Source organism: Apteryx mantelli, chromosome 3, assembly GCF_036417845.1.
Source record: "Apteryx mantelli isolate bAptMan1 chromosome 3, bAptMan1.hap1, whole genome shotgun sequence".
In the NCBI taxonomy this organism is placed as follows: Eukaryota; Metazoa; Chordata; class Aves; order Apterygiformes; family Apterygidae; genus Apteryx; species Apteryx mantelli.
In genome coordinates, this window is record NC_089980.1 from 34271535 (window position 1) to 34289237 (window position 17703).

At 41.0% G+C, this 17703-nt stretch overlaps 1 protein-coding gene across 5 annotated transcripts; it reads right to left on the reverse strand.

Moving 5' to 3' along the window:
* Positions 1-1541: 1541 nt before the first annotated feature.
* Positions 1542-16973, reverse strand: FLVCR1 (FLVCR choline and heme transporter 1). 5 transcript variants are annotated; one of them, XM_067293076.1, is made up of 11 exons: positions 16319-16973; positions 12949-13093; positions 11709-11849; positions 10701-10768; positions 10333-10436; positions 9049-9159; positions 7822-7927; positions 7495-7606; positions 6709-6776; positions 5254-5331; positions 1542-4177 (listed from the first exon to the last, which is right to left on the reverse strand). In XM_067293076.1, exons 1-10 carry the CDS (start codon positions 16964-16966, stop codon positions 5266-5268), a joined length of 1569 nt encoding a protein of 522 aa, XP_067149177.1. In that variant the 5' UTR covers positions 16967-16973; the 3' UTR covers positions 1542-4177; positions 5254-5265. The 5 variants fall into 5 exon arrangements, with proteins under 5 accessions (XP_067149177.1, XP_067149174.1, XP_067149173.1 ...); XM_067293073.1 differs by having other exon boundaries at positions 1542-4738; XM_067293072.1 differs by having other exon boundaries at positions 1542-5331.
* Between the last annotated feature and the right edge of the window lie 730 nt (positions 16974-17703).

Below are 17703 nucleotides of genomic sequence, written 5' to 3' on the forward strand. Positions count from 1 at the left end.
TTTCCCTCTGCCTGTGCAACATCTTCACTTATCACCAGTTCACTTGTAATGAACCATGTCACCTCATATCCGATTCATTTCAAGAAGATATGCAATGGTCAGGTCACCTCAGGACAGAGTGTGGAGGCCTCCTGGAAATCAATATCTTAGAGGCTAAATTTTGGCTATACTTGTTATTAAAGAAGTATTAAACAGCCTCACCAATTAGTAACTATGCCTACACATTGCCAGTACTTAGCTTTTTTTTTTTTATTGACACATGACTGCTGAAGGACATTCACCAAAGTTCAGGATATTATTGTTTTGTCTTCTGAAAGATGTTGTTTAACTGAAGATTTGAATATTGATTTTGAACATGGTCAGATAAGGCTGGCTCATTGTGCTGAAGTACAGCAGGGAGGAAATCCAACAAGCTTCTGAGAAACCTTTTCAGCATAGGAAACAACTGGATTGTTAGGCACCTGTGTACTTAATCCATGTGCAAACAGCACCACTTTCTGGAAGGAAAACTAACAAGAGTTAGTTAGTTGTGGATATATAGGGCCTCCCCCAGTTGCAGAAACAAAAAGGATCTTCCCTCCAGAACAGCTTTGATTCATCATGGCCAGGATGGCTTCACATCTCCCACTTACCTAGTGAAGTTTCTAGTGTTCTCCTTCAAGAAAAACAGACTGTCTGCCAAAGAATGACCTTCAGTGCAGTAGTAATTTGCTGTGGCTGTTCCTTTCCAACTGTGGGAATGTTTAAATTACAACACTAAATGGGGCTATAGCCTACAGCTTTCACAGAAACACTTTAACAGGAATATGCCCCTATAGTTCTGGCAGTAAAAGAAAGAGCCCAGCTGAAAATTCAACCCTCTGTCCTAAACAACTTTAACCAGATGCTAGTGTTGTTCTCCCCCAGGGGAATAAAAGGCTTGCATTTCCTGTGCTCTGCAACACCTGCAGCCTCATTTTGTGGAGAGTCTCTGATATCAAAATAGCTCAGCGCTAATAACAATTTTGTAGAAAGGGAAAGTAAAAACCTTTCTTTGAAGCAGGTTCCCCAGACTTGCTCGGCTCCCAGCTCACATCCTGGGAATCAATGCTGAACATTTGTTTGCGGACAAATGAAAGAACCCATGCAGGGTGTTCACACAGGTTTTACTGTGCTTCCACTGAAGACAACTCCGGTTTTACTAACAAAAGCTGGGTCATAACTGAATGTTTTGCAATATCTCACTTGTATTCTTTCTACGAAGTTGCTCCATCTCCTCTTCCCAGATAATCTCTCTAGAGCTGGGTGCTTTACTAAAACAATATTTGCACTACCATTAAAGAGCTGACTTTTTGGATTGTTCTGCCTCAGGTGTTAGCAGCGCTTTCTTTTCTTCATAGACCTTTTCCAAAGCAAAGGAGGAGAAATTACTATGCTAGGGCGGTCAAGATCATCTACTGAAGCTAATACTTGAATTGCACACACTGGCACCATTCCCCTGTAAGCCAGTACGCCTGTGTATAATACATTTATATACCACGTATAGATGCAGTACACATATATATATACGCATGCATGTTTATTAAGGACACAGTATATAATCCACATATAAAATTTCCCTAAAATAAATGACAGCTTTTGAGAAAAAAAATGGATCATCTTCAGACCATTTGCTGCATCAGCAGCTATCAGAAATGGTAATTTTGGCTTCAGTCAAGTTACTTTTTATACACAAGACTAGTAACATATAATGATAAGGAATGATTCCCCCCACATAAACACATAGGTACAATATTGCACGGAGAGAATATTCATAAGAATTTTTAAATTTTCTCTTGAAACATAAAGAATGGGACACTAACAAAAACAAATTACAGCCAAGATCTCTGCTATCTTCATGAAAAGAACAAATACATGAGCAGTAAATAACATGGGTCTCAGAAATAAATACACTTCTCAGAAATATTTTTGCTTAGTTCATTCTGTTTCATGCATTAACCTCACTTCTCTTAACAGACTTCAGACCACATGGTGGTGGGGGGGAAATCACATGGGATACAATGATAACATTTAGCTTCTGGTCTATGAATCAATCATTAGTAGTCTATAACACTTAAGGTGGTACATACAAGTATTGAAAAAGACAGCAACTGAAAAGGTCACAAGTTCACAGAATGGAAAATGAAAGTAATAAATACTTATAACTTAACCAATTTCATTTGGTTGTAAACGTACAAGTTAGTCCAAAGATTTTTCAAAAAGCAAATTTTCATTAGGCAACACTGGCTGGCAGCTCTGATTACACATTCCAGTGATGGTTTCAGAGACAGCAGAGCGTCCTGAACACACGAGATGACCAAGAGGATGTAGCCAGGAAAGCTCTATTATCCTGAAATTTTTTGTTACTTATTCTTCCCAGTTCTTCCCTACTCTCAAAACACGACCATTCAGCAGCAGAAGAGATGCTATAAAGGACAAGCACCAATCTACAATACCAATAAATGCTATGAAGAACTTATCTTTCAAGTTGAAGAAAAATTCCATTTACAGAAATTCCAGACTATGCTATCTGGCCTACAATTTTCAAACCTAGCCAACAGAAATGAGGATTTTAAGATCATGTTAGGAATCCTAAATAAAAACGGGTCAATGTTGTCAATGTTCTTTGTCTTTTGTTTTTGTTTTAGAGGTGAATCTTTGCATCTTTTAGTTGAAAGTTAGCAATTATGCACCCTGGTGGGCCACTGGTAACTTGGGGGCAGCCCTACTGCTTACACTAAAGATTACATGGATTTTCTTGCATCCTCAAGAGTTCTCTTGAAGCACTCAAAAAGAAAAACATACTAACCAGCAAAAGCTGATGCATGGGACGGAAAAGTCCCTCCTGACTTGGTTTCCAGTCCCATGCTCTCACAGTTGACGTTTAATTCCATTCATAAAATGTTTGCCTCCAGGCAGGTTTTTTTAGCCCCCCCCACACACACACTTGAGGGCTGAGCCAGAATCACAAGGCTCAGAGTTAGAAACCTTATTTCCAATTCCAGACATAATTTGATTGGGTGGATGTTGTTTATTTTAAAACAAAAATTAAAAGCAGAAGCATAAAAAGCTCCAACAACCCCAGACCTATTTCTTCCACCAGCTGGAACCTCATTTTTTGAGACACTGACAACAAAAATGTTGCATAAAATATCTGTTTTGTTCTTTATTTTGTTATTGGGCCTTGTATTTATATACTTTTTCCTTGCTCGGAAATAGCTTTCAGATAAACATATGTTCACAGGTTTCAAGCTTTCAAGCTCCTTTTGGGGGGGGGGTATTAAATCCAGGATGTAATTAAGCCTTCATTATTAGGAATATTTTCTTTTCAGGGGCCCAGCAGGTTTTCTAGAATGCCAAAATCTTGTTTAAATCTTTTCCAGAGGGGAGCCAAGTAATTTGGCAGAACATAAAACACAAGGAGCCAGCAGGGATAGAGCATTTTTCAGTAATGAACCGAACACCAGAAGGAAGAAGTCAACTTCTTATAAACACCAAAGAAACTGGAAACTAGTAGTGTGGAGAGGAATTTAAAAATTAAAAAAAAAAAGATCATTCTTAGAAGTTGAACAGTATGTAGCAGACATTTAGAAAGCATTATGAATACTGTCAAAGACTTTTCACTGGACATTTAGGAAACACTTCTCCAAAACTGCAGAGCTAAGGTCTTTGCTAAAGGCTTCTAATAGTGGAAATACATAGGAATCAGGGGCCAGGAACACAATAACTGATTTACTGGATCCGTGTTTAGGGAAGGAAGATATAAATTGGCACACACTATTACAGTTTCTCCAAAGGCAAGAGCCACCCACAGTTACCAAAGGCAGCTTCACAAATACTGTTGGAACTTTTACTTTCAGTCTGCTAAGAAATGTTTGCAGAAAGTCAGCTAACTCAAGTTTGACTTCTCAGTAATAGCAGGGCCTCAGCATTATTGTATTGCTAGCAATTCTGTAATTGTGTAGCTAGAGCACAATGTTTTCAGAAGTACTGCTGTGAGAAACCCACATCCCAGTTTCAGATAAATGTAATAACACAAGGTGAATGTTAATGAAGTCCACTCCTTTTGTAGCTGAGGTGCATGATATAAAAAGCAAATATTTCAGATGAAGTGAAGCATCACTGTTTTCCTTTCAGTCATCTTTACAGCTTAAACAAACTGTGAAAGACAAGACATGACTTACTTCTAAGTTACATGATGAGCACAAAAATTTCTCAAGACACGTATGATACAATTCATAATACAGAGAGATAAATGCAAAAAAGAGCACATTTTCTGATACTCCACAAATATTCAGAGGAGATTAAACATGCAAAAAGGAATTTCTTCAGCAGCATTGATTAAACTCAAGATGAGGCAAGGATCTTCTTTACAAAGTAAAGGCACCATCTCTTTGTAAACACGTACTCCTCTCACTTAAACTGAGAAAGCACTCAAAATATTCTGTAGAGGCAATCTGAGTGGTAGCTTTCCATTGCCTATAAACACTTCACAGTAGAGCTATCAAAGGTCTTATTCCTTCTTTTTATAAGAAACTCATCTTCAGTTTGTCTAGCAGGAAACTTTTTAGATGTCCCCCAAAATGTTATGATGAATCTATAAGAAAGTGTTCTCTCTTATGTGCTTTCTGGTATCTATCAAGAAGTTTCAAGGCAAAAGAAATGTCAGATGCCAATACGAAATACTCATGATTGTAGTCATCTCATTTTCAGTATTGTGCTATAGACAAAGTTTCCCAGAATGAACAGTTAGTTTACATCAGATATAGTAAAAAATAAAAATTAAAAAAAACAGAAGTATTAATACCCGCCAGTTGTGCAGCTACCTACTCTCTGACTTTTCAATTGCAGTAGGAAAATCTGAATAAGAAATTAACTAACTCTTGATTTCTTGGAAAAGAAAAAAAGATTAGGTATTTCTGATATGATTGTACTTTAGGATTCCAGATTTTTCCATGTGCACCCTGAATGTATGTTTCTCCCAGGAGTGGAGAGCACTCATACACTACTTTACTAGTGAAACTACAAAACTTGGAAACTGCTAGGATGAACATTCCATATGAAGGTAAATTGTTTGTCTTGGGCAAAATGAACTGGGCATCTTCGCAGTTTCCACCGCACAAATATCACCAGTATCTAACAAACACATTTTAATACTCATATACATACAAATCCAGTGATTACACTAATTAGTATTGTTCAGTGTTCAACAAAAATTGTGCGTTTCTAAGTCACCTTCTTTCAGCCTCACAAAGCTGATTGAATTTTTAATGCAGTACAAGTTTCATGTTCTACAGGACTGTCAACTGGTACCTGTAAAATAAACAAATAAACAGGAGTTAAGCTGTTACGTAGCAGAAGCTACTCCTACCCTCAGTATTCCTCAGCAATTACTAGATTAATTAGACTACACTAGTATATGTGGTCAACTAGTTCAGTTAGGCACTTAATGAAAGCCTTGTTTTCCCTTCTCTCTACAATTAAAAGAAAACATAGAATTGAGTTTCTTGGTATTACTCTAAAATATGTATTTATCGCATGTAGATACTGATCATCACATGGAGATCAACTTTCTTTTTTTTTTCTCTGTTACGTTTAAATACAGCAGAATTGTGGTGATCAAGGTCTGAAATCAAATTTTTATTGTACCTTATTAACACAGGCCGCTCTGTTATTTATGATAACGTTGGGGTGAGGACTCCACATTTTTGTTTAACCTGGTTAATGTAAGTAGTGTTGTGTGACATTAAGCTAATTAACAAGGTGACAATGGAGAAGAGAACAATCACAGACCACTGCCTACAGTCAGCATGCATGTCCCCAGGATAGCCCTGGCCCAAGTTGATAAATTCAAAGAAGGCAACATGGTGCGAACACAGCTGTAGGCATTTCAGGTTCAAGGTAGCTCATAAGGCACCAGCTTGGAATTTTCTGAACCTTCTGCAGACACTACCAGCGCGCAGCTTGATCGCAGATAACAGAGGCTGCTATATATGCAAGACCCAAAGAATGATGTGATAGAGGATCTTACAATACTTGAGTTCACAAAGCTGTTTTCATTATCTTGATTTGGATGGTCAAGAAAACTATGGGACTGAAAAAAGTTTTCAATGTCACCCTTATTTCTAGTAGTGACTGTAATAATACAGAAAAGCTGCTGAAAGATGGTCTTGGGATCTCCTGAACAGGCGTGTAATGCTCACTCTCCCTTTAAATATAGAGGGTGCTCAGCAGAAGAATGGACCTAGCTTTTCATGAAATATACTATAAAAATTGCAGCATGACTTTTGTTCATTACACCCTGACTCGACTTAAAGGGATGTCACTTTTTTTAATAAGATGTGTAGTGTGACCTCCTATCCCAATACACAAAAATGCATCAAAACTTACAATGCTAACTGCAAATGTGAAAGAGCTAGATTCAAAAAATAAAACCAGAGATGAGTATTAGCCACTTAAAATTCAGAAAAATTGAGAGCAAAAGGTCTTTTAGATTTTTCATGGGAGCTAAAGGGAGAAACAGATATCTGAGGGTAGGGTCCCACTTGACTCTTTTGTTCCAGTACATCAAGGAAACAGTCACATTATAGGTTCTTGTCAATTACTGTTTTGCTGTTAATATTACCATGCCAGTAGAAGCCAAGCATTCCAGTACAATAACACAATCAAGGGAAAAGATTCAGCACTTACAGCTTTAACATCCACATTCATAATCCCTGAATTCACATTGTGTCTTCGCAAATCTGATTTTATTAAGGCTAAAACAAAACAAACAAACAAAAAAACGCTGACTATTGACTTCGTAATGACATTCCTTTCAAGGAGAATGTTTTGTACAGCAAAAGCACACAGAACCTGCTTTCAGCATATACTCAAAATTTCTGTATTCATTCTTATGCAATCAGCACTAGTTGCCTTCTTATCAACAATCTGAGCTTGCTCCTCACAAAGCACATGCAGAAAAAGACAATAAAAACTTTTAAGTCATGAGTACCTCAAGCAAAATTTGATGGTTTTGACACTTTCTGCACACTTATAAGTACTGGCATGTGTAAATTACTGGCACCGTTTATGAATACATCAGCAATTCCTCATATTTGAAAAACTGCATACTGTCTGTATACATGTATTCGTATACATCTACTATCCTACTCTGAAGACAGACATCTTCCTCAAGTTCAAGACACTACTCAAGAAACGCATCCAAACAGATGGTTGTTCACATATTAGCATCATCCTTAAAGCAAAAAGTGTATGCACAGCACGTAATTAAAAAAAAAAAAAAAAAAAAAAAAAAAACACACACCCACACACACCCCACTCTCCACTTATTCATAACTTTTGTCCTCAGCCCAGACAGGAGAGCCATGCATTTAAATCCTCGATGTCTGAAAATTTCACAGAAATTCACTATCTCAAAAAACTTCAAATGATTAGATAAGAGATAAATCATGACTTACATTTCTGACTAATTACCTGTTAAGATAATGCCCACAAATATCCAAGCACAAAGAAAGAGGTTTCCTGCACGAGGACTGTAGTTTGTTATGAGCTTTCCTTGAACAAGGGTAAAGATAATTCCAAATATCTACAAACAAATAAGTCGCTTCATCAGTATCACACAGAAAAGATTCACCATTTTATCTTGCAAAGTTTCAGACCACATCTTATAGAAACCAAATTAAAAAAAAAATGAAGACTAGAGCAATATAGTGGGGACATAGCAGCCAAATCTAAGAAAGACTTCTAGCAGAGCGGCCTTGCTGAATGCTACTTTACTTGCAGAAATTAACATGATGTAACCTGTGCTGATGCATTGAGGAGCCCTGATGAAGTGCCTTCAGACTCTGGGTATGTAATTTCCACAGCAAATTCAAACCCGAGAGGGAGATAGCCAGTCATGAAAAACCTGTTGAAGAAGAAAATAAGAGGATGACAAGTGTGGCTTTCTTCTATTATTATGGCCAAGAAAATCAAAACATAAACACATGGTATTCTGAACTAGCTGTTATTCTGAACTATCTGCTTTCAAAACCTAATTCAGGATTCAGGTCTTGAATTCAGTCTTGATTAAGGATGTGCTTTGCCTTGCCTCATTTCCCTGATCTCATCCAACAATTTCAGCCATACATCCTTCTTGTAGGACAAATACATTTTAATATGTTTGCCCTGTTTCCCATAACCGCCTGCATTCCACTCCACACACATGAAACAACCTTCTCAAACAAGTCCACAAACCACTGCATAATTAATTTTAATTACTTTCAAATGGAAGACATACGTGAACACCATAGCCTTATCAATCTAAACATTCATGTTGCATGGAAGAGAGACCATCAGTAGAGGGGGTGGCTGGACACTGGAATGGCAACTAGAAGCTCCTCTGGAAGAAGCTGAGGGGACAGACGAGCGTGAGGAAGGACAGGGGCTTAATGCAGTTGTGGTTGGTTGGTTGGTTTTTGAACTGCAACTCACAAGACTTGCTTCTGTCATTACCTTGCCTGCCCTGTCTAGATAGAGCACTATTCCCTCATCACTTTTTGGGTGTTCTGGATTATATATCTTTCAGGACAGTGATGCATGTTTTTCTGAATTGACAAAGCACCAAACAGGCCACTTGGGCTATCAAAATACAAATTAATCAACATGCACAAAAGCCAGTCTTCCTAGATTTGCTCCGTTAGATTCTAGTCAAATATCCACTGAAGATAGAGAGATTTAACTTTATTCCAGTGTGCTTTTTGAATTGGAACCAAATTTTACATGAAATTCACTTTAGATTTACGTTAAATGAAATTCACTTTAGATTTACGTTAAATGAAATTCACTTTAGATTTACGTTGATGTAACAGAAGGTGAAACCTATTAAACAGTATCTGTACTATAAGATATATCTATATGTTGAGAGTACGGCACCAGAATACACAGTAGAATCATTTAGTTAAAATATCCATTAGCTTTTTACATTATTACGAATATTGTTTGTGAGCAGAACTGCAGTAGGTCTTCTAGTCCTCTTTAATTGCTTACCCAAGTACTCCTCCAGTCACAAACACTACTATAAGGTATCCAAGATCCAGGGTGAAAGTAAACACCACCATCCCCATAAAAGAGAGAATGTAAACAATCAAAGTAGTTTGCCTGCAATCCAACAAGAAATATATATACATTGTTAACATACAATCATGGCACATTGCTGAAGCATGGCAAAGTCATACAACCATTACTCTCTTTATAACTGACATTCTGCAGTTGTGAAATTTGCTTCATGTAATTCTGACTCAAACATATCATGCATTTCCATGAAACCGTATCCCTTCCCCAACTCCTTATTCCCTTAGTTCTATGACTGCTTCACTGATCCCATCAGACACTATTACCTCGAGGCTATTTTAGTTCTCCACTACGCTGTACCTCTCAACCATCCTGCAGCACAGGCCATTACACAAAAATCAAAAGATCAGCAGTGAAATCAAACGTTATTAGCGCTAAAAGTCAGCCTAAGATGCAAGTCAAACAAATCTCATTTGGATGTTTTATTTATATTAGGTCTGGAATAATTGTTGTCCTCCAAAAAAATAAAACACATATCATTTATTTATAAGCCAAACCACATGCAGAAATAAGGCAAGTCTAGAGCATTAATGTCCATTAGGCTCCTAGAGTCCTTGCACATAATGTACTACAAGTCACCAGGGGAGAACTTTTCCTGAAACTTATCCTTGTGTTACAGCAAGCAGCACACCGGGGCACTGCCCACTCCTGGGGGCACCACACCATGGGTGAACTGCCCTGGAGCTCCTACCCCAAAACAGAGTTCTGCTCCATTGACATCCATCCCCTGAATTAAAGCAAGTGTTAGGCTTATTAAAAAGTCCAGGAAGAGTACCAAAAATGAGAATCCATTAATTGTCTGTTTCACAAAAAAAAAAAAAAAAAAGCAGCAGAGTAGATTTTGAGCCTTTATGTGTCCCCTGGAGAAGGAGACAATCAGGCCAGCTGGCCACCTTATGTAGGACATACAAGGCTTTTCTTGTTAGCATTACACTCCCTGCAGGGCCAGGAGTAGATGGAAACCCCCTTCAGATCTTCATGTTCTCCACAGCACACCCTCTCTCATTTCTTTTGGCCAAGAACCAACACGAGAGTCTCAAGCTGCAGCCTCGAAAACTTGCCTCTGTCAAGGCTACTAAAAGATCAGGGACTTGCCGCCTTTTATCATCAGCTCACTTCTTCCCTTACATTCCAGTATTCTTCTAACACAGTTGCACTGTTTTCCTACCCTTAACCCCATACATGCCTACCCACACTTACTTGTATGTTTTAGTGTAATCCAGCCACAAACCACAAATAATCGAACCCACCATTCCTGCCACCACCAGTGTCAAGCCAATTCTCCCAGCGTTCACTTCTTCTCCCTTTCAACAAATATTTATATGGTGCTCATTAATAACTTGCTTCCACTCAGAGTCAAGCTCAGACCTCTCGGCAGTCATAAGCACAAACAAACATTCCTATGACTGCATAGCTGTATGATGCAAGATGCAATAAGCCATACACAGGTATAAAGGAAACCAAACATCTGAGCACACACAGCACCTAAGTAATAAAAAACAGTAACTCTGCAAATGTACAGTTTAAAAAAAAAAAAAAAACACAGTAAGAAGATCTGAGAAACTTACCTCATAATGAGTTATTATCATCTGGTTTAATAAAGTGGAGACAGAATAAAATGCCCCAGTCATAATACCTACAAAACCAAAAGAAGATGATTCATCCTCTGTATTTAGCCACATCATTCAACATGTGTCAGGCAGAATTTACATTTGCATTACAAATATTTCCTACTAGATACTTCTGCAAGAAAACATTGCTCTTTCTGGATTTTTCTGATCCCAGTATCTCATCCCTGTGATCTGTCAAGGAGCAGTGTCAAAGGCATTACTGGCTGCTGAGAAGAACTAGATTATATCCCTAAAGCTGTCATATTCACTACTTCTGAAATTCAGAACTTGACTTAAATCACTCATACTGCAATTATTTTTAACAGTAAGGCAAGGCAAAACAAATCATGAATCTTTTTTCTGAGTAGAGGGTACAAAGGCCATTTCTCTTTTTTCTCCTAGATTTACTTCTGACATAAAATGTCTTCATGTACACATTTAGTTTCACTGTATAGCCCCCTTCCCAAATCTGAGGAAGACTGGCATGTCTTTCACAGCCCTAGAGACAAACAATCACCAAAAAAAAAAAAAAAAAAAACTTTCTTCATTAATTCTTCTTACTTAGCAGGCCCTGTGCTACATTAAGTGGCATTAATTCACTCAGCACTAGTCTTATGCTTCATTTAGCAACTAAGATATACAGACCAAATTTCAAATTTTAGATACAGTTATACTTCAGTCATTTCAGGTCTAGCCATGCAGATCTGCTACCACAAAGAGTTAGTCTTCTGATATTTAAGAGCGAAGTCAGGGGCAAAACCTTTTATCTACTAGGTAAAATCTCTTCTCCAGAGCTATAAATGATACTTTAGATACTGCTGGGTTTTCCAGTACAGGCTGCTAAATAAGTAACGAAGTTTAAAAAAAAAAAAAAAACAAAAAACACACAAAACAACTAAAACCCAACATGCTTTAGGCACATATTTGGATTGTGCTGCCAGACTACAGCCAGACTTCACCACTTACCATAACTGATCAGCAAAAGTACAAACGGAATATTTTTGAATAAGTTAATAATTGACTGCTTGTAGGAGTAATCCTCAGGAGGCACAGTTTGAAGGACTGCTTGAGAATGACTAGGAGGGTATTTGGGCTTTTCTTCAAACACTGGGGAAAAACAAAAAGGAAAGATTTTCATCTGTCTTTACCAGACTAATGTTTTTTTTCCCTTTTGAAATGCAAAGTGTTTTAGTTTGACAGATTTCTTAAGATAGATTTGTGTCTTTTAACACTTTTATAAAAATACTCTAGATTTTCTCAGGGGAGAATCAAGTCACAGCCACTAGGGATATGCTAACTATTTGTTCATATCTGACTGCTACCCAGCATACACTCAGAGATACGCTTCACCAGCAAAGCATCTAGAACTTTAGTCTACCTCTGTACCTGAATTGTGAGAACAGCAGAAGAAATTTACATGGTAACATAATATCCTTCTGCTGGGCAACAAAAAACTAAGTGAACTGCATACCCTGAGAGAGGTTGTTCCAAGTGAAGCATGACAAAGATGATAAATTGGTTGTCTCCTGTCCCTGACGCAACAGGTAAGTGAACATAAGTAAACCTGAGAAAAATGTAACTTCAGTTACAGGCAGAAAGAAGAATGTATTAACTACCAAAGGCTTCTATCTCTTGTCTTCTACTATGTTCTTGTACTTTGAAGATGAAAGTTATGGTTCCTCCCGGTAAAATCCTGTTGCACCCTTCTTAGATGTGAAAGCTCTCTGGTTAATGTATTCAGAAAAATAATTTCCCCCAAAATTTCCTCAGAAGATAAGCAAGAGTCAACCCCATTAATCACATCACCTAGTCCTTGTTTTTAATATTTAATTTGCTTTTCAAAGGGCAAAATTAGGATGATTTATTTAACTCAGCCACTGAAATTAATCTATCTTATATAATTGGGCGTGTTTTTGGAGTAAAACTGTGACAGACTTCTGTAAGAAAAAAAGAGACATCAACGACTTGGAATTTCCTAAACGTTTGAAAGTTTTCTTAAGTGTATTCAAAATCACAACAGGACTGCTCTTCTCACATAGGCAGGAATTTAGACCACCCAATATATCTGGCTAACATGTTCACCACTAAAGCACCACACCTTCTCAATGTGCTACAGAGGGAGCCTGAAGATACCAGACAACTAACTTTGAAGCTAATTTTGGTTGCCTAAAGTAAGATGGTGCAAGTACTCCTATGGATCACTTACCCACTCCTGTTAAGAGGAACAGGAGCGTGGATACTATTGCTGTTCCATAGAACATGATGCTTATATTATGTGCCATTAGATCAATATCATCAGGTGTATTTGGAACCAAAACAGGTGGCAACAAAAAGCCAATTGCAGTGCCAAGCTGTAAAGCAAGAAAAGAAAAACAAAAATTATTTTCCTAAGAATATAAATCAACAAAAGCAAAGAGCCTTACCAGGTAGAATTCAGAATTTATACCGTAATCACTATTAACAAAAATTATGATGTAAAAGTGCTCCTTTAGTATACTAGTTACGAGCCATTTGCTCTTATTGACATTTCACAATCAGGTTTTCAATGGCTCTGGTTTTTAATCTTTTCATTTCTAGATTAAACTGCAATAATACCTTTAGCATACAGCACATTCAACTAAGCATTAAAGAAGTTCTTTTTGCAAAAGAGTATTTTCATAGGAGAATATTATGCATGCACATTAACTTGTATCAGTCATCCTGTGAGCGAAGGACTAAAAAATGAGACAGAAGACTCTAGTTACTCCTGTAGAAACTCTCTTCTCTTTTTCTTCATCAAAATCCTGCATTTGACATCACAACCCTGCCATTATTGAAATGAAGACCAAAGTGCAAGGTAAATTGCAGAACTGATCAAGCAAAGAAGTGCAAGAGAAAAAAAATGTCCTCATTAAAAAACATAACAAGAAACCTGCAGCTTCAGTTATTGCTAAGGAAAGAAAGAAGAATCACACACAAAAAAAAAAAAAAGTAGTGGGTTTGTATTTGGAGTCAGTTCCAACGTAGCAAGATTTAGTACTAAAAAAGACAAAAAATAAGGACTGAAATTTTGGATATGTATAAAGCATTTGAAAACATCAAGGAACAACAGTCTTAAACTTCTCTCCACTTTACCTCTGCTTCTCCTTCAAAAATAAGCTGCATTTTTAAATGTCAAACAATTTTTTAGACTAGAAAACATCCATCTATTTCAAGCATGTTCTCCAGGAAAAAAAGTTAAAAACTATCAAAAGTAGAAAACTCAACACTCAAAGTGTTCAAATTAGAGGTGTGCCAGTCAGTTTACAAAGCAACCTTTGTGCCTTATCAGATTTTTGTTGCTTTTTTCACAAGTCATTGGATTGACCCAGTATCCAGTGCTCACCTGAAGATTTCATTTATTTTTATCCTCACCCTTCAGTATGTGAACCTTATAAACACCACAAACTGAGTACATAATTATTCCTTTTCTTCAGGAATATTTTTTTCCGTGTGACTCAGTAAAGTACCCACAATATTCCTAGAAAGTCAAGTAACACCATTTTTCACTTTTTACATATGAAAAGCTGAAGCACAGCGCTTAAGGTCAGAAGGATCAAGAGCTCCAATAAGTCTGGTGTGCTTAATTTGAAATGCTAAGTATTTTTAAAAATCAGTCACTCATGACAGCCCTTGACAGGTACACAGGTACATTCCCAGTGATTCACATTTCAGCTGCAAATGATCAGCACTTCAAGTGATAATGGGTGTGATTTGATTTTTGATAACTATTCTGTGCCTCCTGCCTGCAATCCAGAGCCCTGTTTGCTATAGCTTCGAAGTTCTGCAAAATATCAGGTGCATAATATGAAGACCAATAGCCCCATTCATTTTAACAGTCTGATTCTGTTACATAGCTCACCTTGTGCAATTAGACAAGCACAATGAGACATGTAATTGAGGTCTGTATCATAATGCATATGCAGAAGACAGCTGCATTATACAGACAACATTAATTGTAGCAGGTTTTTAACTTTCAAGTGCCTAATTTGTCATTTTATTCTTTCAATCTAGGTTTTGAGAGTTTTTTTTTTTTTAAAAAGAAAGCAAAATTAAAAACAGAAAAATTATATTGCTTGGCACTGTATCAATCTCCATGGGTCATAACCAAGACGAGGATCTTAAGACCTACAGCACAAACTCTACAACTTGAGTTAATGGAGTACTGACCAGCTGCACAACAAGCCATTACTGTCTGTGCAGAACAACTGCCAGAGGAGGACAAAACCCAATATCTCAGTGTATTTCCCAGATATTTACTGGGTGGCAGAGAACCACCAAGTACTTTGGTGCTCTAAGATCAGTCCTAGCCTCTGCAGGGGAATGTGCTCCAGCAAGTAACTAAGTTACTGCGTCCACACCTCAGCTACTGGCTTTCTTGTCCATCTTTCTCTTGCTTTCCACCCTCTCAACTCCCGAGCTCTTCCCCTCTTCCTTCACCACTTCATCCCCCAGATCTCAGCATCAGAACAGAGCATCAGTCTCAGGCGCCCAGTTTCCTCCTCAGCGGGGAGAGCTGCGTGCACTGTGCAGCACAACTGAGACCACAGCAGCTCCTTCCGCAGGAGGACTGCTGCCTGTCACGATGAAGCACATGCTGACAACTTAGCTGCCAAAGAAATCTTTAGCCTGACTCCAAGAAGCAGATGCTAGATTTTTGCTGAACTGCTACAGAAAAAAAAAAAAAAAAAAATCAGTCTAAAACGGACAGTTGGTTTGTCCACTGAAGACTTCATCCCAAGAGTTGTTTTGAAAAAGCGTTGGAAAATTGTAAACAGAAATGTAGAAAATAATAAGCAACCCTAACTGTAAATATGTACCACTTCAACCCTAATAATCCAAAGAGAAACACAACTCATTAGAATCACAAGAAGATAAACAAAACCTCTGTTAACTTAGTCGAATTGTACCTAAGGCCTCAGCCTGCACCAGCCAGCCTGATGGGAATTTTACTGTTTTGTTGTCATAGGAAAGCGGGGCCAGTGGCAGGGGGCGAGAACAAGGCTATAGGAGGGGAGAGGAAAAAAACAAAGAAATAATAATAAAAAAAACCAGCATCTTATCTTTACCCAGTCTTTCTGATACACCTGCTCCAGCTCTCTGAAACAGGGTGGGATGGAGGCCTTTGAAGAAATCTGTGACTGGACTCAGTTATCAGCTCCCCATGCGAATTATCATACTGTTACAGAAAAATTCATGAGTCAGCAGAGCCGACTCGGTCTATTGGTGCTCAGTGATTTAAGGCCACGGTAAAAAAAAAAAAACAGGACGGGAAATTAGATGATGCAACTTTAAACACATGGAGTCCCACATGCTCAGCAGAGGAGGCCGGCGGTGGGGTGAAACGTCGCCCGCCCATCGCTGCTGCCTCTGGCCCCCTCATCACCCCTCATCTCTCCCCTCCGCGGCGCTGCCCCACAGCCCCTTCTTTAAGCAGCGTCTTCCCCACCGAGGCTAGTTTTTAAAGGAGGCGACGTCACGCCGAACGTTAGGCTGCCCAACGCCTCGGGGGGGTTCTCAGGTGGTGCCGCCCGCGCCCGCCCGCGGCGGGGCCCTACCTGGTTGCCGAGCACGGCCACGGCGCAAGCCGTGGACACCTCGGCGGGCCCGAACCAGACGGCGGCGACGCGCGAGGGCAGCCCCAGGATGAAGACCTGCGCCACGGCGCAGACGCCCTGCGCCGCCATGGTGACGGCGTAGCGGCCCGGCGCCACGCTGGCGCACTTGAGCCAGGCGCCCAGCGCGTTGAGGCCGGCGCCCAGCAGCGCCGTGAGGCGCAGCCCCCGCGCGTCCAGCAGCCAGGTGGCGGGCAGGATCAGCGGCACGTAGGCCACCATGTAGACCATGGAGAGCCAGTCGACGTGCGCGAAGGAGGCGCGGTAGAAGCTCACGAAGACGTTGCTGAGGATGCTGTACTGGATCCACTGGAAGGCGTTGACCAGCGAGTAGCAGCTGAACACGGCCAGCACCGCCAGCCGCCGCCGGGACAGGCGCGTCTCCGCCCGCCCGCCGCCCGCCGGCAGCATGGCCTCGGCCTCCGCCGCCCGCCCGCCGGGGCCGCCGCTCCGCGCCGCGCATCCTCCGCCGTTGGCCGCCTCCTTGCCGGGGAGCAGCCCGTTGCGCGGCAGCGCAGGCTCCGCGGCGCCCAGCATCTCCGCTCGCTCGCCCTCCGCCTCCTCCTCTGCCCCGTCCCCGGCCTCCACCATGTCGGCCGTCTCCCCGCCCAGCTTCCCGGCGGCGGCAGAGGCGGCGAGCGCGCCCGCCCCGCGGCTCTGCCTCCGCTCGCCTCTCGCAAGGTCACCCGGCGCCGCCGCCGCCCCGCCCGCGCCGCGCCGCGCCGCCCGGCCCGGCCCGGCCCGGCCCGGCGCCCGCCCCTTTCCGCCGGGCGGGAGCGGCGCCGCCGCGCTGGGGGCGGGCGAGAGCGGCCCCTGGGCCGGGCAAGGAGCCGCTTCCCCTGCCCGGGCCGAGCCGTCACCGGCCCCCAAAGCGGGGCGGGAGGCGCGCCCCCCCCGCTGCGGGGCGCGCCAGCGCTCCCGTCTGCCCGCAGCCGCTTTCCGGGCGATGCACGGAGACGACGTGCCTTGCAGGGGTCTCCTCCGCTGCGGCCGGCGGGGTCCAGGGCTAAGGGCGCGGGAGGGGAGGGGACGGGCGCGGCTGCCGCTGCGGATTCACGCACAAAGTGATGCTGCTGAACCTGGCTCGCTTGGGAAGCCAAAAAGGCTTCGTTGCCCCACGTGCCGGCGGACAGGTTTGAAAGGAAGCAGCCAGGCTGCCCTCCGCGTGATGGAGCCCATGAGAGTGCCTTTGGTCACTGTTTTGGAACCTCTGAGGAATTTTTTTTTCAAAGCTATTGCTCCAGCCCTGTTCGCCCAGAAGCTGTTGGGGTACGTCCAGCGTGGGGAGAAGTTGCTTTCTTGTGTGGCAACATCAAGCTGTAATTTTT

Coding starts and splice junctions, on each gene's coding strand:
- FLVCR1 (XM_067293076.1), bottom strand. CDS start 16,966: ATGGTGGAGGCCGGGGACGGGGCAGAGGAGGAGGCGGAGGGCGAGCGA. Junction 10,769..11,708: donor ACTTTTGCTGATCAGTTATG/GTAAGTGGTGAA, acceptor TTGGTTTTGTAG/GTATTATGACTGGGGCATTT. Junction 6,777..7,494: donor TGTGGGCATTATCTTAACAG/GTAATTAGTCAG, acceptor GTTTTGTTTTAG/CCTTAATAAAATCAGATTTG.